Raw genomic sequence first — 26,145 nt, 5'->3', positions numbered from 1 at the left:
CGGCCAGTAGCAAAACCAGTCCTTCCAGTTACTAAGCCAGGCTCACTCAACTTTTAAGTCGGGGGTGGAGGCTGGGAGGCGTACAGAAAAAGAAGAGGCGAGAAAAAACACCTGCCCTGCTACCACTGAGACATCACAAGCTTTAAGTTCTTTGTCTCAACACATGTAATACTGGACAGTAACAGAGGCAGCAGCTAGAGGCTGGGATGCACTGTGGGGCACGTCACTGCACAAGAGCATGCAAGTACGTCGAACACTGCCCTAAAGATGACATTGCCAACAAACAGTTACTAACTTTAAGCCCCAGGCTCGATGCTGAAAGGCATCATTAGCTGAAGCTAAATTCACATTTCAGGCACTTTACTTTTTGAAGATGATATTGAAGACTTGGATGCACACGGGAGAGCTTGCTGGCAGCTCCCTGGTCAGAGTGATGGTCATCTTTACAGTCTCGCCTCTTCGAGTTTCACTTGACAATTCCGTGACCTGGAAAAAGAAGTACTTAAAATGCACTCTGTAGATTATCCCCAAGTGCACAGAATGTAGAAACGATAAAACCATCACCATGTGATACGTATTAACAGAAACAAAACTGCAGGCGTTAGTCATGTGAGTTATGATCTAATCATTGCATTACGTTTGGAGAGTTTTTTCTCTCTGTATCTTGTTAATCCTAGAAAAGAAACACACCTCTCGACTCTCGAACTTCTTAATAAGGAACCAAAACCAGACTCAGGGTTCAGAGATTCAACACAAAGAGAATTTCAGAGCAATGGTTCTTGACCTAATTGGGGGATGTGAAGGGCAGGAGACAGGTCATAATTTACTTTGAGAGCCTGATAAAAGTTACAAATACTCTCCTAAGAAAATGTCACATATGTATGTATCACAACAATGTACATAATGGACCCGTTCTCAGGAGTTCAGGGGTGCCCAGAAGACTATTCCTCCCCATCCTGGGTTCACAGATTTCAGAAGAAAACCTCTAAAAATTTTATTCAAAAAAAAGAAAGGAGCAGAGAGGAAAAGAAGAAGAAAGCAAAGGACAGGGGGCAGACGAGGGGAAGGAAATGTAGGGAGAGCGAGAAGAAAATGGTGAAAGTTAAACAGAGAGGAAATCTGAACTTTTGAAAGGTTTAGAGAAATCCCTAGGGTTCTTATAATCCAGAACGATGTTCTAACAGTATCATGAATGCATGAATAGGTTTTTATGCCAGCTGCCCAACTAAATCTAAAGCTCCTTAGACCAGGCAGGGCTCGGTACAGGTTTTTGGAATAAAGAATGAACAGTCAATAAAAATCAATGATCAAGCACTTTGCAGAAGGGTAAGGAGTTCAAAGAGGTCAGTTTATTGCAATCATTTATGTATTTTATCCCTACTTTGTCTAGTGACAGTGTAGTTTTACCCACTTTTAGGTTAAACCAAGAAGGTATGGCAGGAATAGCTCACTGAATGGAAACAAAGAGAAACAGGTCCTTTCAGAGGGGATGAAGTGTTTCATCGAGTTGATGTCTTGCTTCTGAGAAAACTGCACAGAATTCAGAGGCAGAGAGCTATAGGAAGAGCCCACCGACATCCCAGAGAAGTCTAGCAGGCAGGAGAGGGCGGGCTCTCAGACCGCCACAGGGGTCTCAGGACGAAGGCTGAAGACTACGAAGGTGCTGGGATGAGTGGCTGGCGGCAGACGGTCCCCGCTCAGACCTCTGTCCGGGAACTGCTCTCCTAACAGTCACCTAAGGGCAACTCGTCAGTGTCCCCATACCTCCCCCATCAAACACTTGCCCCTCTGCTTCCTGTTACTGGACCCCACAGCCTCCAGTCCCCAGGCTGCTAGCTTCAGAGGGAGCGTCCACTTCTCCCCTCCATCTGCTATCTAATGGGTTGGCCAGTCTTAGCACGTCTACACCAGCAGGGTCTCTAATCCATTTCAGCTGTTCTAGTACCATTATTTACCACTGAGCTCAAGAGCACGTGGTTTGGACTTGGAGAGACCCTGGTTCCCTGCCTCTTGTAGCCTGTATGATATGGATTAAGTTACTTCAACTCCTTAAGACCTCATCTCAAGAGAGCTGTGCTGAATCCCACTCCAGGGCATGTATCTGGAGGAAACTCTAACCCAAAATGATATATACACCCCAATATTCACAGTAGCACTATTTACAACAGCCAAGATATGGAAGCAACCTAAGTGTCCATTGATGGATGATTGGATAAAGAAGTTGTGGATAAAGAATATATATATGAGGGAATACTATTCAGCCATAGAAAATAATGAAATAATGTCATTCGCAGCAACATGGGTGGACCTAGGGATGATCATACTAAGTTGAAGTCAGTCAGACAAAGACAAATATCACAGGATACCACTTTTTGTGCAATCTGAAAAAAATTATACTATTGAACTCATTTACAAAACAGAAACAGTCTCATAGACATACAAAACAAACCTATGGTTACCAAAGGGGAAAGGTGGCGGGGGTGAGGGATAAATTAGGAGTTTGGGATTAGCCGATACAAACTACCATATACAAAACAGATAAACAACAAGGTCCTACTGTAGAGCACAGGGAACTATATTCAATAGCTTGTAAAAACCTATAATGAAAAAGAATATATATATATATATATGTATAACTGAGTCACTATGCTGTGCACCAGAAACTAACACAACATTGTAAATCCTGCAATTTCCATATCCAATGATGACAACCATTAAATATACCCTTAAGATTGATATAAATAACTTGATTTCGTATGATGGAACAAGCGATGAAAGGAATAAGTTTTAAATCAAGGATTGATGGAAAGTTCTTTTGACACATGGACACAATTGCATAGGACCAAAAAATTATACAGTAAATTTAAAGCTCAGAGGCTATAGGTAAACGGTGTTTCTTAAAGTCTTGCCAATTTGGGGAAAAGTTTAAAAAAGATTCCTATCTCAAGGACATTTTGCCTTAAAAAAAAAAGTTGAAATAGCAATGTTTATATTACAGCTCTTCTGTTTTAAATGCCAGACCATCAGCTTCTTAGTTAAGAAATCAAACACTGATGAGGTCTTAATTAGAAAGTCTTTTGCTCTCAGGCATCGGAACAGGAAAGAAGAAAAGGGTGAGTGAAACACTCGTTCCAACTGCCAGGAAAATCAGTTAACCTCTCAAATCTACATGGATGAATATAAATATATGCATATATGTGCGTGTATATATAAAAAAAATTAACCATACAATACCTTATCTTCTAGCTTTTGTGAGAGAAAAAGGATGGCACCATCAAATGCTTTTGCTTTGTTGGAGAGCTCCCTGTGATTATAAAGCAGAGCAATTCTCAGCCTTCTAGATTCTATATCTGGATTATATGTCACATGATACTGGTAGAGCTGCCAGTCTTGGGGCAAGTCCAAGTTAAAGAGATTTGTGACCAGTTTCACAGGTATTCCACTGGAACCTGAAGAAAACAAATAAAAAACTTTTTTTTAACAAAAACAAAAAAATCACATCATGTTCATATTAATCACAGCATCCAAACTTTAATTTGCATGTGCATAATTGTTGCCGCGAAGCAAGGATTCTTGTTCAGTGACACAAATAAGCTCTAATGCGGCGGTGGGTGGAGGAGGGTATAGCTCAGTGGCAGAGCATGAAGGTGGTCCTAGGTTCAATCCCCAGTGCCTCCATTAAAATAATAATAATAAAAGGGAGTTCCGGTCAAGATGGCAGAGTGGTAGGACCACGAGCTTCCCTCTCCTCGCGACTACAACAAAACCACAACTGAATGCTAAACAACCACCCAAAAAAAGACTGGAACCTAGCAAAAAAGATCTTCTGCAACTGGAAACTTTATAAAGAGAGAACCACGGCACAATGGTAGGAGGGGCGTGCTCGTGATATAACTGCGCCCCACACCCCCCAGGTGGGCGACCCCCAAGCTGAAGATTTGTTAAGTGGCAGAGGCCCTCCCACAGGGGTGAGAGCTCTAAGCCCCACGTCAGGCTCCCCAGCTCGGGTTCTGGCATCGGGAAGAGAAAGAGACCCCAGGACGTCTGGTTTTGAAGGCCAGCGGGGCTTGGCTCTCGGCCCCCCATGGGACTGGGGGAAATGGAGGCTCCATTTGCTTGAGAAGCGGACACGGAAACACGTGCACCGGGTCCAAGGGCAGAGGCAGTGGTTTCATAGGATCCTGGGCCAGGTCTGCCTGCTGGATTTGAAGGGTCTCCTGGGGACGTGGGGGATGGCTGCAGCTCACCCAGGGTACATAGAAGCTGGTGGCAGATATTCATGGAGTGTTCATCTACATGAGCTTTCCTGGAAGCTGACATCTTGACTGGGTCATTAGCACCAAGACCCAGCCCCGCCCAACAGCCTGCAGGGAAACTTCAGGCCAAACAACATACAGGGTGGGAACATGGCCTCAGACTTCCTAAACCACTTCATCAGACTTCTTAAGCCACAAAGCCTCTAGACACAGCCTTACCCACCAGAGGTCCAGGACCAAGCTTCACCCAGCAGTGGGCAGGCACTGGCTCCTCCTGCCAGGAAACCTGCATAAGCCCCTAGTTCAGCCTCATCCATCAGGGGGCAGATGCCAGAAACAAGAAAACAATAATCCTAAAGCCTGTGGAAGGAACCCACAAACACATAGAAAGACAATATGAGGCTGCAAAGGAATATCTCCCAGGCCAAGGCACAAGATAAAATTCTAGAAGAAATAAGTGATGAGGAGATAGGTAAGTTATCTGAGAAAGAGTTTAAAGTCATGATGGCCAAGATGTTCAGAGAACTCAAGAGGAGTACAGATGCACAGAGTGAAGTTTTTAGCAGAGTTGGAAAATATAAAGAACGCCCAAACGGAGTTGAAGAATAAAATCACTGAAATGAGCAATACACTAGAAGGAACCAAGAATAGACTAAATGAGGCAGAAGAACGGATCCATGAGCTAGAAGACAGATTAGTGAAAATCAATACTTCAGAACAGAAAAAAGAAAAAAGAATAAAAAGGACCGAGGAGAGTTTAAGAGAATGCTGGGACAACATGAAGTGCACTAATATTCACATTATAGGGCTCCCAGAAGGAGAAGAGAGAGAGAAAGGACCTGAGAAAATTTTTGGAGAGATAATAACCAAAAACTTCCCCAACTTGGGAAAGGAAACAGTCACCCAAGTCCTGGAAGCACAGACAGTACCACACAGAATCAACCCAAAGAGGAACGCACCAAGGCACATAGTCATCAAACTGACAACAATTAAGGATAAGGAGAAAATGTTAAAATTAGCAAGAGAAAAGCAACAAATAACATACAAGGGAACTTGCATAAGGTTATCAGCAGATTTTTCAGCAGAAACTCTTTCGTTTCAGACTTGATGGAGAAATCAAAAGCTCCACAGATAAACAAAAGCCAAAAGATTTCAGCACCACCAAACCAGCTTTATAACAAAATGTTAAAGGACCTTCTCTAGTCATCAAACCAAAAGAAAAGAGAACAAAAAGAAGAAAGAGAAAAAAGAGACCTACAAAAGATTGCTTTGGCTGCTTGAGGTCTTTTGTGGTTCCTTATAAATTGTGGAATTGTTTGTTCTAGTTCTGTGAGGAATGTCACGAGTATTTTGATGGGGGTTGTGCTGGATCTGTGGATTGCTTTGGGTAGTGTGGCCATTTTGATAGTGTTGATTCTTCCAATCCAAGAGCACAAGAAATCTTTCCATTTCTTTGTGTCATTTTGGTTTTCAGAGTATAGGTAACCTCCTTGGTTAAATTTATTTCTGGGTATTTTGTTGTTTCTGATGCAATGGAAATGTCTCTGCCAGTTATAAAATTCTGGTTTTTGAAGTGGGGGAAAAAAAGTGATTAAAGGGCCATAAATGGCAAAATATCCTTTTTTATAGGTGAGTTGTATTCCATTACAAATACATATATACTGCGTCTTATTATCTATTCAACTATTGATGTGCACTTAGGATGCTTCCATATCTTGGCAATTATAAATAATGTTGCTGTTAATAGCAAGGTGTACGTATCTTTTTGAGTTAATTCTTATATTGTGGTTGGTTTTATTCCTTTGATAACTATGTAAGTTTAAAAAGCTAAAGCTCTAAACGTTCTTAGAAACAATGAACAGCACATATATGTAAATTAAAAGATAGGTGCAGTAAAAAAAATTGAGCTATGAAGCCATGAAAGACATGGAAGAAACTTAAAAGACATATTACTAAATGAAAGAAGCCAGTCCGAAAAGGCCACAAACTGTACAATTCCCACCCAGTGACATTCTGGAAAAGGCACAACTACAGAAACAATAAAAAGATGGTGGTTTCCAAGGGTTTGGGGAGAGGGAGGGAGGGATGAATAGATGGAGCACAGGGGATTTTTAGGGCAATGAATTTATTCTGTATGATACTAAAGTGGCTACATGTCTTATGCACTTGTCAAAACCCATAGAATGTACAACATCCAGAGTGAACCTTAATGTGAACTATGGACTTTGGTTGATAATAACGTGCCCATGTTGGTTCATCGATTGTACCAAATATGCCGCACTGATGAGGGATGCTGAGGGTAGGGGAGTATAGATGTGTGGGTGGGGAGGGCTATGTGGGAACTCTGTATTTTCTGCTCAATTCTGTTGTGAACCTAAAACTGCTCTAAAAGAATAAAGTCTATTTAAAAATAATAATAATAATTAATAAACCTAATTACCTCCCCACCAAATTTTTTAAAAAGCAAAAATAAACCAAAAAATAGTAAAAAAAAAAAAAAAAAAAAAGATAAAGATAAAAATAGAAAAAAAAAAAAGCATGTAAAGACAAAGATGTTTAATAAGTGGCAGTTTTCTTTTTAAAAAAAGATAAGCCCTAATAACCAGCAGCTTGAAAACCTTACAATGTCCTACAAACAAAAAGATAATGTACAAAACAGGTCTCATAAGAACCAAAGAACAAACACTCTTGGTTTCAGGAGAAGAGGAACATCTGAATTCAACTACCCTAGGACTCCTTCCAAAGTCAGCCTGCCAGCTGATTCTGTGCAACTCAAATTGGCTTGAGAAATAGTTTCAGATGCTGCCCTGAAATTAGGTACTCTCGAATCATAAAGAAACTATCCAGTTTTTACCATGAAGACAACCTCATCCTCTTGGAAATCCAGATAATCAAAAGTTCATCATACTTCAGAAAACTGTGAACCAGTTCAATCAGTGGTTAGCAGGCTCTGCAAGTCCCAGAGAAGGCCCTCACAGATTTAGGGGGTACTGGGGAGGGAGGAAGAAACTTCACATTTCCCTGCATGAGAACAGACAGGGCCTCTGGGCTTCTGGTTTCTGCAGGCATGAGGAGGCCAGGTGTGTAGCCAGGAATTTGATCCCCCACAGAATTTTTATGCATCTCTTCAAAATCTGCCAGACAAATTCAGAGGTGGCTACGATGTAGCTAGTCAGTGCCCAGGATGGCATAAGCTCCCTCCAAGACAGAATCTAGAAAGGCACAGAGAAAGTACTTCTCACCTTGTGACCGAGCAGGACCCTATGAGGCCTTCCTGCCACAGACCCCTCCCCCCACACCCTCTTCTGTAGCTCCTCTCTGAAGTACCCAGATAATAGTATCTGATGCACCTTTCCTGAATTTTTCAGATGCTAAAACCACCACCAAATGGAAGAAATTAACTACTTGATGATCATGAGCATGTAGCTCCCAGACCTTCTGGTGCCTAAGGATCGACAATGTTAACTGGCCTGTCACCTCACCATCGATGAATCAGAGAATTGTGCACAGCTGATCACATACCTGGGACCCCCCCCCCTCACTTTGCCTTTAAAAATGCTTTGCTGAAACCCTTCCAGGAGTTTGAGGTTTGAGGGGCATGAGCCACCAGTCCCCCTTGCTCGGTCCTGCAAAAAACCTTTCTCAGCTCCAAACTCCAACGTTTCCATTCTTTCATCCTCACCGTATGTCTGGCACTGGGTTTGGTAACAACCTCGCCTTGTAGTAGGGAATTACTCAGTGTCTGACTTATAGAAAAGAATTATCAAATAGACACTATTTTGTCTTTCTCGTGGAGGCAGTAGAAACATGAGCTTTGAGGTGATGAGGAAGAAAAAGTACCATGTAGACCTTACACAGTATCCCCTCAGCTTCGACCTGTGTAACTATCCAGTAGAGCAAGGAATCACTGTGTGATTTTAGTTAAAGAAAAGCTTTTCGTTGTGGCTGTTCTCCCAGAGGAAATGGCAACATATTTTACCTGCTCATATTAAGGGACAAAGAGAAGTCATCCCAGAATATCAGAGGTGGCAACATACCCTTTGAGATCAACTCCACCAGGGTGTTACCACGACCCACTAGTGCCGCAGTTATCAAAGCTAAGTGAAATGAACCACCACGTTTCACGGAAAGACCAGAACACAATAAAGTGGACCGCAGTGCCATGCCCATCGGAAGGGCAAGCATTGTTTCATGACACTTTGTTTCGATTGTGTTTGTGTAGTGTGTGTGCGCTGGGTAACAATATATCTATTTATTTCCCTGCAGGATTTTACAGAGTTTGAAAAAGACGGATCTGCATGAGTGAGTCAACTTCTGGAGAGAATCACAAAGCCTTTTGAGAATCATGTGAGAACAACAGACCTACTTTCCCTGCAAATACATATCCTCACAATTCTAGGTGCAATTTCAGGGGGTGAGCCCAGAATCTGGGTGAAGAATTCTCAAAATAGGCTACATTTTTCTTTTCCCAGGTGAAGTCTAAAAAGGTTATTATTCCCCATATAGGAAAAAGCTTGGGAAAGCGACTAAACATATCTGTGGACATACAGCCCAGGGGTAAGAAGAAAATCCTTTCAACAAGTGAAAGGTTGTTTTGTAGAAAATGTTATTCTTTCCATTAATAAAAGAGAAAATGAAGACTAAAACAACTAGTGTGTGATAATGCCTTGAATAAAGCAGATGTTCAATACATATCTTTTATGACAATACATGAATTTGTTTATTTCAGATCTAGAAGTTAAAATCCCTTAAGCAAGATTTGGTAACATTCAAAAAATAAGCAACATAAAATTGGATACCTTTTTTGCAGTTTCTCACGTGGGCCATTTTCTCTCTGGTACAAACAGCCAAATCCACGAAGTCTCGTCTAAGTTTCCCACCTCTTTCCTTGAAGGTACATCCAGCATCACCAGCAGAAATACCATCTTCATTTAAAACATGAAGCGAACACCGTAATCTCTCACATTTCAAGCAGTGGTATCGCTTACAAGTACTCTAGCAAAAATGCATCTAGGAAAAAAATGCGTCTAGAACCAAAACTCAGATTTTTGTGGCTTTTAATCAAACTGCCCACGTGGCAGGAAACAATCATAACTCTATGGAAGTCTTCAGCCTGAAAATTGAAAATTGTGAAGGAAGCATGGCATGTTTTGTTAGAAATACCAGACCTTGGGTGAGTCCCATCTCATAACATTTGGGGCTGGTCTGATTCTCCACTTGGCTGAGGAGGAGGCTCTGTCTCCCTGCGGAAGCTCCACGCCCGTTTATGGACGGCCTGTCTCCATCTCCCTCTTTGATTCTTTTAGCTTTTATGTAACACCCTGAACGCTAACATCTGCACCAACTTCTGTACAGATGGGGCTGAATCTCTGACCTTTCCCAATCACAAGAAGAGAAATGCCCAGACACTACCACCAGTTTTGTGTGTGTGTGTTTGTTCTTTTCTTCAATTTTTTTTTAAATGGAGGCACTGGGGATTGAACCCAGAACCTTGTACATGCTAAGCATGTGCTCTACCACTGAGCTATACCCCCTACCCCTGCCATTAGGTTTTATGCTAGACCATTCCCCTGAGAATGAAAGCCAGCATTTCACCTTGGGAGAGACCACTTACCTGTTAGCTTTTAGAAAATGAGAAATTAAAATCTGTTTCCAGATGAATATTTTCTTTTTCAATGAGTATGAAGAGATGCTAATTTTTTGGATACAACTTGGGCACTTTTAAAATAACATGAGAATATAAATTTTATATTACTACATTATTATTACTACGAAGGAATATGACTAACAGTGTGACAGATCTCTAGGACTCTGACTTGATCACTGTCATAGACATTGTAGGCAACTACCCAAATGGCATTACCACTTGCCCAAAACTGCTGTCCACACCTTTCTCAGCAGAGTCCAAGCCTCCCAGGAAAATCACAAAATGTACTTAATTTTTTTTAATTGGATTATTCTCACTAGATTACCCATATTATTTACTGCTCTTGGTTTCAAAAGACGTTCAGTGGTTTCTAAAAATTCAATACTGTAGAACAGGAATGGCTGGGGGAAGGGCAAGCAGGCAGTTACTGTTTACTGGGTACAGAGTTTCAGTTCTGCAAGATGAAAAAAGTTCTAGAGATGGATGGTGGCGATGGTGGCACAACAGTATGAATGTCCTTGATGCCACTGCACCGTCCCCTTAAAAGTTGGTAAAGTGGTCCATTTTACCTTATGCATGTTTTACTACAATTTTTAAAAATAAATAAAAATCCAATCTACCCTCTTAGGATGAAGGCTTTCCATCGCTTGCTAGTCACAAGAATGTGCAGCAGATGTGGAAAGAAATTCCAAAGAAAAGTTGGAATAACACTTGAATGGTGGCGGTAGTGCTGGAATTACGAGACAATATATTACAGTTGTTTAAGTCACCCAGCCTGCGGTTCTGTGTGGGCAGCCCTAGCAAGCCAGTGCATCGGGCATGCCGACTTGCATGGTGCGGTGGGGCTACTTGGAGTAGCATGCTGACAAGTATCCTGAGACCAAATCTGGTGATGTCTATCATGGATGGGGAAGGAAGAAGGGAGAAGAGGCAACAGGCATGCCCGGTTTCTACCCTCCCTGCAAGGCAATGGTATTGGCACTTATGTCATAAAGAATTTAAAAATATATTTTCAAAATTATTCTGTAGGGAGCAAGGTATAGCTCAGTGGTAGAGTGCATCCTTGGCATGCACAAGGTCCTGGATTCAATCCCCAGTACCTCCATTAAAATAAACAAACAAACCAACCTAATTACCTCCCCCTGCCCCAAAAAAATAACATGAAAAAAAAGTATTCAGTAAATAGACAGAATCAGAAAAACCAACTTCCTAATGTCTGTGGCTTCCCAATTGCTAAGCACTGTCAGGAAATTCAGGGGCAGAGTCTGTGTTTGGAAGCCCCAAAGAAACACAACAAACAAGTGGCATCCTTCAGGAAAAGGAAGATGGGAGGCCCGAGGAGTGACCCTGTACCATAAGGCTTAGCAGACTGGAACAGGACTGGGTGGAACAGACTGAGCTGCACTTACATTTCTGGGAAATCCTGCTTGTTCCCACGGGGCCGCTGCTAGAGGATACCTCACTGTCACCGAGACCAACAGATGGAGGCTAAAATGGGAAAAAAAAAAAAAAAAGAAAAAAGAAAAAGTTCGGCCAGATTTAGGATGTTAAGTCATAAATTAAAACATGATCACAAGAAGAATATCACATGCTATGTCATTAGATTACCAAGAGCTAGGCAATGAATGTTAACAGGTAAGATGTTTGAGAGAGGAGAGGAGATTGCCCATTTTAGGAGGCGAGGATAAGGACAAGCTATGGTTTTCCGCATTCATCAGTCTTTGATTTCAGTGCCAACTGTGAGCCAGACACAGCCTTTAGCCCCTGGACACGGAGAGAGGCAGAGGTGTGATCCTTGTGCCCAAGGAGCTCATCAGACCGAAGGCGGTACAGGCAAGAGCGGACCTTATGCTTTCGTGCTGCACAGACGTGGGGCCTCCCGTGTGAACACGCCTGGAGCAAGAAAATTAATTGGGCCCGAGGACCTGGGCCACCAGCTGAGATGATGACTCTCCTGAATAAACTGTCCAAAATTAGTTCACGGAAGAGGTGAACGGAACCATCAATATTTTCTCTTTACAGTAACTACTTCTCTTTGTTCCAGAATGTATACATCTGGGCCTGCTAGAAAATGGATACAGATCAAGAGAAGACGTCTGCGTGACAGTAAAGGCATAATGACCAGACTACTCACGTGAACACCTTTAGTCTAAGAGACTGCTCCAGATACTGAGTAGTTGTAACGTTACTTAAAAACTGCTGATTTGCCGCTCAATTCAACCCAGCTGCCTAAGTCTAGGAAGGAGCCCTACACGCAGTGCTTGCTCAAGAAACAGTAGTTGATTATCTATGACCTTCGTGTTTGAGATTATTTTTATATATGAATTAACAAAACGGATTATATTCGATTATCTGCCATAAAATGGTCCCTTTGACGATAGGGGCATTTTCACCAGGAGACCAAACGAAGTAGTTAAAACTCAGGAAGCAGAAGAGAAGGATACACTTGCCTCCAATTTTCAGCCCTATTCACTGGCTAAAATAGCGACATTAATTAATATCTTAGACAAATTCCCCAGCAAGGTGGGGGGTGGGCAGAAAGCCTGGAAAGACTCCAAGTTGAGAGAGAAGATAACCCAGTACTTCCTAGCAGAGAGGAAGAGGTATCTGCAGAGGAAGGCGACGTCCAGGAAGGAAGCAGAGGTAGGAGAGAGCAAGACTCTGTCGGCTAACGGGTCTACAAACCGAAGGGGAGGCGTGGAGGCGCCCCACCTCCGCGTCGCTGGAGCTGCGGGCCCTGCCTCGCGCCCTGGCGCGGGCGCGGCCAGTCATGTTCCGGATGAGCGCAGAGTGACTTCAAAGGCAGCCAAGTCTCAACCACGGTATTTTTTCCACTGGCATCCAGATGGCGAAGCTGCGACGGAGGCGGTGGGGGTGGTGGGTGTCTGGCCCTGGGGAAGGAACCGCAGCCGACGTTGCGGGGTGGAGGGGCGCGCACAGCCTGCCAGGTGCCCGCGGTGGGAGGGGCGGGGGTCAGAAGGGGAAGAGCGCGTGGGCGGGAGCGCGTGGGCGGGGGGGGGGGGCTCAGACTTCTTGTCCTCACCCTCCGCTCCTCCCCCTCCAAAAACTGGCATTATACAGCTTTCTGGGTTTTGCCCATGACATGTGTGTATAAGGTTTCATCTCACTGTTACTTTTTTCTTTCTTTTCTGCTCGCAGGTGTGGGTAACCACCCCTTCATAGGCGTATTTGCTGTGGAGTTTTCTGTGAATTGTCTTTATACCCATTACTGTTTTAAACTGGATTTCTCATGTTTTTTCTGGTGATTTGGAAGAAATTTTTTTTAACATTGCAAATATCTACTTACAGTTTCTCACTCGTTAGTTTTAACTGTGAAGTTCTTTCATCAAAATTCTTAATTTTTATGTAGTCAAATCTAAATTTTTTAACATTTTTTATTGATTTATAATCATTTTACAATGTTGTGTCAAATTCCAGTGTAGAGCACAATTTTTCAGTTATACATGAACATATATATATTCATTGTCACTTTTTTTTCTCTGTGAGCTACCATAAGATCTTGTGTATATTTTCCTGTGCTATACAGTATAATCTTGTTTATCTATTCTACAATTTCGAAATCCCAGTCTATCTCTTCCCACCCCCCCAACCCCTTGGCAACCAGAAGTTTATATTCTATGTCTATGAGTCTATTTCTGTTTTGTATTTATGCTTTGTTTGTTTGTTTGTTTGTTTTCTAGATTCCACATATGAGCGATCTCATATGGTATTTTTCTTTCTCTTTCTGGCTTACTTCACTTAGAATGACATTCTCCAGGAGCATCCATGTTGCTGCAAATGGCGATATGTTGTCAGTTTTTATGGCTGAGTAGTATTCCATTGTATAAATATACCACTTCTTCTTTATCCAGTCATCCGTGATGGACATTTAGGATGTTTCCATGTCTTGGCTATTGTAAATAGTGCTGCCATGAACATTGGGGTGCAGGTGTCATCCTGAAGTAGGGTTCCTTCTGGATATAAGCCCAGGAGCAGGATTCCTGGGTCATATGGTAAGTCTATTCCTAGTCTTTTGAGGAAGCTCCATACTGTTTTCCACAGTGGCTGCACCAAACTGCATTCCTACCAGCAGTGAAGGAGGGTTCCCTTCTGTCCACAGCCTCTCCGGCATTTGTCATTTGTAGATTTTTGAATGATGGCCATTCTGACTGGTGTGAGGTGATACCTCATTGTAGTTTTGATTTGCATTTCCCTGATAATTAGTGATATTGAGCATTTTTTCATGTGCCTGTTGATCATTTATATGTATTCCTTGGAGAATTGCTTGTTTAGGTCTTCTGCCCATTTTTGGTTTGGGTTGTTTATTTTTTTCTTATTAAGTCGTATGAGCTGCTTATATATTCTGGAGATCAAGCCTTCATCAGTTTCATTTGCAAAAAATTTTCCCATTCTGTAGGTTCTTTTTCTGTTTTACTTATGATTTCCTTTGCTGTGCAGAAGCTTGTAAGTTTCATTAGGTCCCATTTGTTTATTCTTGCTTTTATTTCTATTGCTTGGGTAGACTGTTCTAGGAGAACGTTTTTGAGATGTATGTCAGATAATGTTTTGCCTATATTTTCCTCTAGGAGGTTTATTGTATCTTGTCTTATGTTTAAGTCTTTGATCCATTTTGAGTTGATTTTTGTGTATGGTGTAAGGGAGTGTTCTAGCTTCACTGCTTTACATGCTGCTGTCCAGTTTTCCCAACACCATTTGCTGAAGAGACTGTCTTTATTCCATTGTATATTCTTGCCTCCTTTGTCGAAGATGAGTTGACCGAAAGTTTGTGGGTTCATTTCTGGGCTCTCTATTCTGTTCCATTTGTCTATATGTCTGTTTTTGTATGAATACCATGCTGTCTTGATGACTGTAGCTCTATAGTATTGTCTGAAGTCTGGGAGAGTTATTCCTCCAGCCTCTTTTTCTTCAGGAATGCTTTGGCAATTCTAGGTCTTTTGTGATTCCATATAAATTTTATTATGATTTGTTCTAGTTCTGTGAAATATGTCCTGGGTAATTTGATAGAGATTGCATTAAATCTGTAGATTGCCTTGGGCAGTGTGACCATTTTAACAATATTGATTCTTCCAATCCAGGAGCATGGGATATCTTTCCATTTTTTAAAGTCTTCTTTAATTTCCTTCATCAACGGTTTATAGTTTTCTGTGTATAATTCTTTCACCTCCTTGGTTAGGTTTATTCCTAGGTATTTTATTACTTTGGGTGCTATTTTAAAGGGGATTGTTTCTTTACTTTCTTTTTCTGTTGATTCATCCTTGGTGTAAAGAAATGCAACTGATTTATGAACGTTAATCTTGTAACCTGCTACCTTGCTGAATTCTTCAATCAGCTCTAGTAGTTTTTGTGTGGACCTTTTAGGGTTTTCTATATATAGTAACATGTTGTCGGCATATAGTGACACTTTTACCTCTTCTTTTCCAATTTGGATCCCTTTTATTTCTCTCTCTTGCCTGATTGCTATGGCTAGGACTTCCAAGACTCTGTTGAATAGGAGTGGTGAGAGTGGGCATCCTTGTCTTGGCCCAGATTTTAGTGGGAAGCTTTTGAGTTTTTCACCATTGAGTACTATGCTGGCTGTAGGTTTGCCATATATAGTTTTTATTATGTTGAGATATGTTCCCTCTGTACCCACTTTGGTGAGAGTTTTTATCATAAACGGGTGTTGAATTTTATAAAATGCTTTTTCTGCATCTATTGAGATGATCATGTGGTTTTTGTCCTTTCTCTTGTTGATGTGATGTATTACATTGATTGATCTGCATATGTTGAACCACCCTTGTGTCCCTGGGATGAACCCTACTTGGTCATGATGTATAATCTTTTTTATGTGTTGTTGGATTCTATTTGCTAATATTTTGGTGAGGATTTTGGCGTCTATGTTTATCAGTGATACTGGCCTATAATTCTCTTTTTTTGGTAGTGTCTTTGCCTGGTTTTGGTATCAGGGTGATGGTGGCTTCATAGAATGAGTTTGGGAGTATTCCCTCCTTTTCAATCTTCTGGAAGAGTTTGAGAAGGACTGGTATGAGTTCTTCTTTGTATGTTTGGTAGAATTCCCCAGTGAAGCTGTCTGGTCCTGGACTTTTATTTGTAGGGAGGTTTTTCACTGCTATTTCGATTTCATTTCTAGTGATTGGTTTGTTCAAGTGGTCAGTTTCTTCTTGATTCAGTCTTGGTGGACAGTATGTTTCCAGAAACTTGTCCATCTCCTCTAGATTATCCAGTTTGGTTCCATATGGTTTTTCATAATATTCTCATATGATATTCTGTATTTCTATTTTATTTGTTGTAATCAAATCTACTAATTTTTAATTTTATGGTTTGTGCTTTTGTGGTTTGAAAGAAAATTTTATTTTTTTCTTTTTTTTATAATTTACAGTGTATTAGTTCCTGGTGTACAGCATAGTGATTCACATATATAAATATATATATTTATACACTTTCCCATATTCTTTTTCGTTACAGGTTACTACAAGCCATTGAATATAGTTCTCTGTGCTATGCAGTAGGACCTTGCTGTTTTTCTGTACATAGTAGTTTGTATCAACCAATCCCCAAATCCCAATTTATCCTTCCCTCTCCCTTTCCCCCCTCTCCAACCATATGTTTGTTTTCTATGTCTATGAGTCTCTTTCTGTTTTGTAAATAAGTTCATTTGTGTTATTTTTTTAGATTCCACATACAAGCGGTATCATGTGATATTCTCTGACTTACTCTGATTTTATTTTGAAAGAAAATTTTCCCTGCCCTAAGTTTACAAGGATGTTATATGACATTTTCTTTTATTCACTTTATAAGTTTACTGTTCACATTAGCTATCCTGTATTCTTCAGGAGTTCATTTATATTTTATACATATAAATATATATTTATATGATATGTATGATATGAGGTAGAGATCTAACTTTATCTCTGTGTACTGAGCCATTTCCCCCTAACATCACCTATTAAACAGTGTATACTATATGATTTGTGGAACCACATCCAGCAAATGACAAATTCCCATACATACCTAGATCTGATTTTGTGCCTTCCATTTCTTTTCTGCTTATCTATATCTGCTCTGCACCAAGACTTTACCATTTTTTATTATTCCCTTATATTACTCCTGAAATCTCAAACTCCCAGTTTATCTCTTCCCAACCCCTTTTCCCCCTAGCAACCATGAGTTTGTTTTCTATATCTGAGTCTGTTTCTGTTTTGTAAATAAGTTCATTTGTGTGTGTGTGTGTGTGTGTGTGTGTGTGTGTGTGTGTGTGTGTGTTTTAGATTCTACATATAAGTGATATCCTATGATATTTTTCTTTGTCTTTCTGGCTTACTTCACTTAGAATGATGATCTCCAGATCCATCCACATTGCTATAAATAGCATTTTTCTTTTTTATGGCTGAGTAGTATTCCATTGTACAAATATATCACAACTTCTTTATCCAGTCATAAAATTCATTCTTTATCATTAATTTTTGACAGTTTCATTATAATGTGTCTTAGAAAAGGTCTTTTTGCATTGAAATAATAAGGTGTTCTATTAACTTCATGGACTTGTATATCCAATTCCTCCCCCAGGCTTGAAAAATTCTCATCTTTAAATAAACTCTTTGCCCTCTTCTCTCTCTTTTCTCCTTCCGGTACACGAATTATTCTATTTGTCTTTCCAATCAAATTTGATAGGTCTTTTAGAGTTTCTTCACTTTTTAAAAATCTTAGCATTTCACCTCTTCTGATTCATTTCTAAATTCCTATCCTCCAAGTCACTTATTCTTCTTTCCAACTGACCTTCCGTTACCTAATGCTCTCTAATGCATTCTTTTTCTAATTCATTGAATTCTTCAGCCCCAGAATCTCTGTTTGATTCTTTTTTTAAAAAATAATTTCAATCTCCTTGGTAAATAACTCGTTCTGTTCAATAATTTTATTCTTGAGTTCACCAAATTACCGTTCTGGCTTTTATTGTAGCTGGTTGCATTTCTTTATAACAGCTATTTTGAATTCTTTATCACTTAGCAATTTTCTGTGCCTTTGACTTTGGTTGCTGGAGAGTTATTTTCTTTTTTTGAAATCACATTTTCTTGATTTTTCTCAGTGTTTGACAATATGTGCTTGTTTTTTCACATTTGAAGCAGTGGAGTCCTGCCTTAGTTAAGGATTTAATTTATCTTTGATTCCTAAGAATTCAACAGACTGACAATTGGAAACCTTTCCTTTGTGTTCCAGAAGGTGGCGCAATTCCTCAGGTTTTTTTATTTCTCCTGTTGGAGCCGGTTCTCAGGGCTGTGCTCAAGAGCGCACACCGGGAGCTGGCAGCAGAGTGGGGAGAGGTGTGGGCTTAGCATCTGGGGCTTTAGGGGTGCCCCCAGGCCTCATGGGGGATCCTTGAGTGGCGGGCTCCCACGGGTCCATAGTGGACATCCTGCTGAGGCCCCAGACAGACAGCAGGAAATGTGTTCCTTCAAAGCCCTTTGATGATAATCTTGTCTGCCTCCCTTCCTTTCCCTCTCCCCGCAGGCACAGAGGTCCCTCCTCAGAAATCTGGGTGCTGCTGGAGAGAAACGGTTCCCTCCAGCTGCAGCCGGTGCAGCCGGGCAGTCTGTCACTCACCACTGCTGCTTTCCACCTCCCCTGCTAGAGAGGTAGCAGCTTCCGCTGCTCAGTTGCCTTCCCCCTCGGGAAGGGGGCTGCCTTGGCCGTTTCCTCTCTCTCCTCCGCCTCCAAACTCATCTCTGTCCCGCTCTGATGGCAGGGCAGCTTCTCCTATCAGGCAGGCTCGACCTCCACAATTCTCTGTCTCCTGTCGGTGTCCACTCAGTTTTGCACTCTCCAGGGTCCCACTTTCCCAATCGTGGTAAGTGGGGTCGGGCAGGCTTACCGACTCTCTTGGATTTGCAGCCCTTCCGAGGTCCTATCCACCCACTTTTGGATGTGCAGGTGAGCAGAGATCGCCCAGATGTCCTGGTTTGCTGTGCAGAAACACTTGTTCAGTTATAAATGTCCAATTAGTTGTAAATCAAAGGAGAGAGAAAAAGGAAACAAGTCACTCCACATGATGCCAATGTCACTCCGCTCCCTACACTTTCACATGGTTTTGACCACTAACCAGATATCTCTATGTGATCTTTGTTTCCTTATACTATTTATCAGTGCTATTTTAAAGATCAGCACAAAGTAGACAAGGTTATATCATTTGCAATATTGGAAAATAAGTCCCAGACACCACCAGTTGAGATCCTAGAGTGGGCTAGCTGCCCTAGAGGGGGAGATAAAAAACCCTGGCTAATTGGAACTGGCTGTTTGTCTTCCATTCTTCAACCATGACAGACCCATCTTCCCTTTAGAACCACTGACCACTGGAGAAATACTTACTTGTAATCTTGTGGCTAGAAATGAGATGTTAAAAGAGACACATGATGACTCTAGTGGTTGTATCTGTCCTTCCCTTGAGGTAGCTCTCCTGGGGCAACTAAGAGCAGGTACATGGGGAAAAAAGTGTCGATGAAAAATACTCAGTCCATCCAAGAAAGAAATGGAAAATTTTATTCGAGGCAAATCTGAGGGTTCCAGGAATAGCATCTCAAAAAGCTCTGAGAACTGTTCTGCCTGCTAGGAACCAAGGCACACTTACATCAATTTTTTTGAGACAGAGGGCTGTATATCAAATGATGTATTATTGACAGTTTACGTAATCCAGATCTAAGTGGCATCCTGGTGGGTCATGTGACCCCTTACAAGATCAAGAAGGAATGTTATCTTTTAAAGAGTTGTCTTGTTGATGCTAGGGGAATGGTGCTCTTTGTGGTAGGGTAGGTATTCCTGCCGATGGGCGAGGTCTGTTCAATGCCCAATGCAGACACACAATGCACAGTTGAGGGTGAGAGGAGGCCAAAAGGCAGAGAATTCTTTATGTTTAAATTTTTCTTGTCTTGCCATAGAATATGAATTTTATTTCACAGAGCCAAGAGTTATGCCATAATCATACTCAGATCTGCCCACAAACAATAGCCCAAGGAAGCACACCTGGTCACCGGAGTCACTACTGTGGATACAATACAGCCATCACGTCCTGTTTTGACACAGGTTCTTAAAAGCTTTTGTAATTAGTTCCCCAGGCACTGGCTCTTGTTCCCAACTGTGTCCTGGGAATTGTCAGGGTAGTGAGAGCTACTTGACCTGTCTCTCTTTCCCCTGGTTTTCTGGTGGCTAAGGGCCGCAGTGTGACTGTGGGTTCCAGAGCCAAGAAAGCACAGTGGTGGCCCCAGGGGCAGGAGGTGTCTTACTGGGCCAGTTCTGACCTGTTCCTGAAGTCATGCCGGAAAAAGACAGAACGTGGACTTTCAGTGTGTCCAACATTCCTGAATTAAATTCCTTGCTAATTAAAATCCCTACAGTTGTGCTTTACAGCTTTTTCAAACCCAATTCAAATGTCTCTTCTGTTTTGAAAGTTTCTTGCATCTCCAAGAAAACAGTTTTCATTCTTTGGCTTCTTCAGCATTTTGTCCCTTTCTTTCAGCACTAACCACAACAGTTATTGGTAAGCCTGTCTTTTTCAAAGTTATCAATCTGTGAGTTCCTTCAGCAAAGGAACCAGTCTGGCCCTTCGTCCCACTCTGAACTCAGCACAATTCCATGAACCCAGCAAATGATCAATAAATGTTTGTGGAAATACTTGAATTGGGGTTTGGCTTTAAAAAGTTGGAAGATTTGTTATGAAAATTTTGTTGGAATATTTGTTATAGAAGAAAGCAGAAATTTAAGGTAAAGAAAACACAGCCTGCAAAAATGTCAATAGGTCAAAAGGACAATAACAAGCTGAAAAGGAAAAATGACTTGCCCTCAATGGAACACAAATAAGGAACACTCACTATCCTTGCATTCTCAACAGCAGCAAAGAGAGATTATCAAGACTACGGGTTCTGGTTGAAGATAATGATGTAGGAGGATCTTGAGTTCACCTCCTCCACGGACACAAGAAATCCATAGCTGTAGCTGGAACAATTAACTCTGGGAAATAAGCTTGCTGCTACCCATGGGGCAAACTAGGAAATAACCCACACTGAAGTGGGCAGGAGAGGCTGAGACATTCGCTATAAATCCTGTAAGCAGCTCTTTGCAGGAAACGGCCCCCAGCAGGAAACTCCTTTTCTTGGCATTTTAGCTACACTGCAACTGACGTTTTAAAGTCAGTCCTTACCCCCTCCACCCACCACCCACCCCCCACCCACCCCCCACCCCCCCATGCTCTACTCAATCGCAGCCTCCACCAAGCACGCTTTTCAGATCGGGCGAGGCTGTGTGGGCGTGGTCGGCCGCGGGGGCGGGGCCGGGGTCTCCTACCCTCCAAGTGGTTTGGTGGATGCAAACCAGGCCCGGTTGCGCGCCTCCTCCGCGGGGTGCAGTGAGTAGTACGGTTATGAATGCACCAGTTACCTCGCCCTGAACGAAAATGCGAGCCTGGATCGCGGAGGACAGGTGGCTCAGTTCTGACACCACATCTAGAAGGCACGATGACCAGGGAGTCCCAAACTTTAGGGCGCAAAGGAGCCACCTGGACATCTGATTAAGATCTAGGCGGTCTGGAGTAGGGCATGAGGTTCTGAATTGGTAACAAGTTTGGTGCTGATGCTGCTGGTCTTCAGGTCACACATTTGTAGCAGGAAGGTAGACCAGGATTCCCACGTGGCTGTGCATCAGCCTCACACTCAGGGCTTGTTAAATTAAGTGATCCTGACTCCATGCCCAATATTGTAAAATGCTGGGCCAGGGGATAGGCCTGAAGATTTTGTAATAAACCCACAAGCAATCCAGCCAGATAGGGGACCATTGAGGGGAGAGGACTTAAATCCACATTTAAATGTTTTTTCCTGGAGAAAAACAAGACGAGACATATGCTAGGAGATACATGTTTTCTCTACCGGGGGTATAGGCAGGTGGAAGATTTAGAAAATGGTTATCAGTTCAGCATAAAGTCTCCTGGTTACTAAGAGCATAGATCTTAAATGTGCTCACCACAAAAAAGAAATGGTAATTATGTAATGCGATGCAGTTGTTAGCTATGCTATGGTGAGCATCCTTTTGCAAAATATAAGTGTATCAAAGCAACAGGTTATACACCTTAAACTTACACAATGTTGTATCTCATTAAAGCTGAGGGAAAAAAAATCTCTGACTCCTTGCTCTCTGAGGCTATTTCCCACATGGATTTCTCACTTCTTGGTGTGAACAATGGATTCCAAATTAATGGAAACATAAATGAGAGAGGGAAATTGGGCCTTGTTTTATTTCAGGGAAAGGCACAGAGCAGGCTTGAGGCTACACAGCCAAGACCAGAATCCAAAATCCCACTCTAGGTCAGGTACCATATAGGAACCACTGCCCATGCTGCTAGCCCCAGCTGCCACTGTTCACGCCACTGACTCCCATGATGCTGGATGCTGGACCCTGGGGCTAGGACTGCTGTCTCTGCTGCTCCTGGCAACTGGATGACACGACTGCCACTCACGTCACCAGTGCCAAATGTATTCTGTACTGTCCTAGCCCAGCCTAGCTGTCACCAAGTCCCAAGACAGAGGCTGGCATGTGGTTACCTGACTGGTGGAGCCTCGTGTCCTGTCCAACTGCAAGAATGTTTGGGGAGGTAAGTTTTTCTCTCTTATGGAGGGAGATGGTCTCTGCCTCCTATGAAAACACTTCCAGTGTGGAATTCTCCCAACCTGGGAAGAGGGCGCAAGTTCCGGGAGCAGAGGTTGTGCGTGAGGGATGGAACAAGAAGGACACATTTTGATTTTTGGAGCAGCGGTGTGAGAATGGAACTTGATCTGGTACACTGTAGGCACTTGGGTTTGGCTGGATGAATGGGTGACTAATAAATGATATATTTCAACTTACTCCCGTGTTTGCCTGTTATGGGGTCTCTCTTTTGGCTACTCCAGTTTATACTCCCAGATAAGTGGAATGGCATTGTTGAATGATGAAATGATTGCTCAAAATCCTCCTGTACTTTGTCTTTTGTTGGGATTAAAAAACTAAGATCTAGCAGGGAGGGTATAGCCCAGTGGTAGAGTGTGTGCTTAGCATGCATGAGGTCCTGGGTTCAATCCTCAGTACCTGGATTAAATAAATAAATAAATAAGCCTAATTATCTCCCTCCTAAATAAATAAAAAAATAAATAAATAAATAGAAACTGCCACTTTAAAAAATAAAAACAAATAAATAAAAATTTAAAAAATAGAAACAAGCAAAAAAAATGATCCTAAGATCTGTACGGCTGTGGCTTCAGAGGAGCTACATATATATGCTGACATTTTATATTAATGTTCACATTTTTTTTACATCACATTTTTCTGGGGATAGTGTATAGAATATTTATCAGTTTTTATGTGATCCCAGCAAAAGTCTAAAAAAAAAAAAAAATCCCAGTTTAGCCACCATGCTGCTCAATCTGTGGTCCATGAAGAGCTAATAAACTTTTTAGCAGATGCAGTGATACAATATAAATGCTTTTTTTTTTTTTTTTTTTTTTTGGGCAGTTACCAGCCTGAGACAAGATGAGGCAGAGATTCACTTACTTACACACTTACACTCCCTTTCAGTCCCTGTATGTATCTTTTGGTGGGCTGATAACAGTCAGTTACAAACCAGCACTGGCTCACAGGACAGACACACAAAGTAGCACTGGTTTAGTAAAATGGCATTATAAATCCAACTGTATCAATATAAACATCTAATGTAAACAGATTAAATAAGCCAATCAAAGTCCAGATGATTAGACCGAAAACGACAAAGACCCAACTATGCTGTCTACAGTAGACACACTGAGACTCAATTACAAATAGATTAAAATCAAAAGAATGGAAAAATACAGCTCAGGTAAACGACAGCTGTAAGAAAATTGGATTGGCTTCAGTAATATTGGAAAAAAAGAGATTTAAAAAAAATACTAGTAGAGATAAATAGGAACATTTTGTAATGATAAAAAATAAGTGTTTATCAAAAATATAAAATAATTTTATACACATATGCATCTAATAACTGAGCACCAAATACATGAAAATAAAACTGACATACAATTTTGCTTGAAAATCAGATTCTGCTCCTAAAATAAAGGTATGAAAGCCACGCATAGAGTCTTTTTCCTTACTTTTGGGCAAGAAACTTCTTAAACAATCCTTTATGGAAGCTTAAAGATTTAGAATGGCAATAGTCCGTCCACCGGCACGCAAGGCAGTGCACTGTGGAAACAAGCGGCCTTGGAGGCCAAGAGAATCGGAGGCAGCTCTGCAGTGAAAAGCTGTGTGACCCTGAGCAGGTAACTCAGCCTTTTATTTATCTGTGTAATGAAGATCATAAAAGTCAACTCACAGGGAGTATCGTGACTGTAAAATGGGATAATATATGTGAAAAATGTATGTGGGCCAACTTAGGTGGCCACACAGCAGATTCAATAAAATTCACCTGCTCTGTCTTCCTCTTCCCCTTCATTTATAACATTTTAGAAAAGCGAACTATTGCACTAGAAAGCAGATCAGTGGTTGTCAAGAGCTGGGGGCGGTAGAAGCTGTGGCCAAAGAGGCATGAGGAAAACTGGGGGATGGTGGAACTGGACCACAAGACCCAGTTTCCAGACCCTGGAGTGGCACTGGCTGCGCTGCACCACCAGAATGGCCAAAGTGAATTAACGGGGCTAACTAAAATTCCATCAGGCTTCTGACAGGCAAATGAGCATGGAGAACCGAACACCCAAGACTGCTATCCGCTGAAAAATCTGTAGAGAAGCAGCATCGGCAAAGGCATGGCTCCACCTTGGCATTTATTCTGGGCAATGAAACTGAAGCCTTCAATGGTTCCCCTGAATTTAGGAACTAATACAAAATCCTTAGCCTCACTTACAAGGCTCCTCATGCTCAGACGCTGCTTTCCTCTCTAGAAGCATCTCTTGCCCTCCTCACCTCTCACTCCTGCCCCAGCACACCCTTGTCTTCTAGTCCAGAATTACAGGCTGTCCCTCTAACCTACCATATTCTCCCACACTCATGGGCTTTTTGCTCATGCTAGTTCCTCCCGAATACACATCTCTCATACTCACCTCTAAGGTGTGCTTCCTACTTAAAGACTCACCCAGCTGTCTCTAGGTCAGGGAAACCTTCCTAATTTCCACCCACTCTGACATCCACGCTGAACTGGACTCCCCGCATCTGTGCTCCCATTACACTCCTTACGTTCCTCAACCAGGACCCTAGCCAGGCCACTTGAAGATCGTTGCTTCATTTGCCTGTGTCTGCTTCTAAATGATGATCTCCTGTTGGACAGGGACCATGTTTTCACCTGTGTGTCCCAGGAGTCTCACATAATGTTTATTATGTGAAAATACATGTTGACAAAATGAAGGGCTGAGTGGATTCTTGGATGGATGTGGATGGATGAATGATGGTTGGACAGATAAATACTGGCTATCAAATAAATATGTCAGAAGCACTGTGGGACACTCTGGGAACTGAAAACGTATGTGTGTATTTCTGGTGCACTAAGAAATCTGATTGACTGACTGATTTGAATTTCTAGTTTTCCCACCACCCCTCGTTTTCAGATATGACATTTATACAGATTAAGTTAGATTATAATAGCTGGAAATAAATCTGAAAAAGAATACATATATATAACTGAATCACTTTGCTATCCACCTGAAACATTGTAAGTCAACTATGCCTCAATCAAAAAATTTTTAAAAAAAGAAAGAGAAGGGGGAGGGTATAGCTCAGTGGTAGAGTGCATGCCTAGCATGCACATGGTTCTGGGTTCAATCCCCAGTACCTCCACCAAAAGTAATAAATAAATAGATAACCCTAATTACGCCCTGCCCCCCACAAAACTAGAAAATTTTTTTAATTCTTTTAATTTTTAAAGAAGTAAAAAAAAAAAAAAGTAGTTATGTTTTCTAGTCTCTCTTTCCCCAGCCCTGCCCAGAAGACCTAGCATCTTCTTTGGCACTTGCCAACCTCCTCCTCCTGGGGACTGGACCCCAGCTCTTCACTCCTAGCCCATCGCTGTGATCCTGCTGTAGACCACGTGGACTGACCACCTGGAACAGCAAGGTTGCTGGCCCCAAGTCATGCCCACCTGGAGACTTGGACTCAGTCAAGACTATACCTGCGGTTAGGTTATCTCGATACTGGCCCTCACCGTGAGGCCTCTAGGCTCTCGATGATACCATGGTAAGAGCTGTTAGCAAC

At 41.8% G+C, this 26,145-nt stretch overlaps 1 protein-coding gene across 1 annotated transcript in view; it reads right to left on the bottom strand.

Moving 5' to 3' along the window:
- The window catches only part of PIWIL4 (piwi like RNA-mediated gene silencing 4), a 42,489-nt gene extending 29,708 nt beyond the window's left edge, over positions 1-12,781 (bottom strand). Inside the window, exons 1-5 of the mRNA XM_010973345.3 lie at positions 12,589-12,781; positions 11,307-11,391; positions 9,056-9,181; positions 3,235-3,449; positions 365-486 (exon numbers count right to left, since the gene is read on the bottom strand). Of these exons, the coding sequence (XP_010971647.2) occupies positions 365-486; positions 3,235-3,449; positions 9,056-9,181; positions 11,307-11,391; positions 12,589-12,675 (635 nt within the window). The 5' untranslated portion in view covers positions 12,676-12,781. The remainder of the gene's footprint in view (positions 1-364; positions 487-3,234; positions 3,450-9,055; positions 9,182-11,306; positions 11,392-12,588) is intronic.
- Positions 12,782-26,145: the final 13,364 nt, after the last annotated feature.

This window comes from Camelus bactrianus, chromosome 10 (assembly GCF_048773025.1).
Source record: "Camelus bactrianus isolate YW-2024 breed Bactrian camel chromosome 10, ASM4877302v1, whole genome shotgun sequence".
Taxonomy (NCBI): Eukaryota; Metazoa; Chordata; class Mammalia; order Artiodactyla; family Camelidae; genus Camelus; species Camelus bactrianus.
This window is presented reverse-complemented; position numbering and strand designations above follow the sequence as displayed.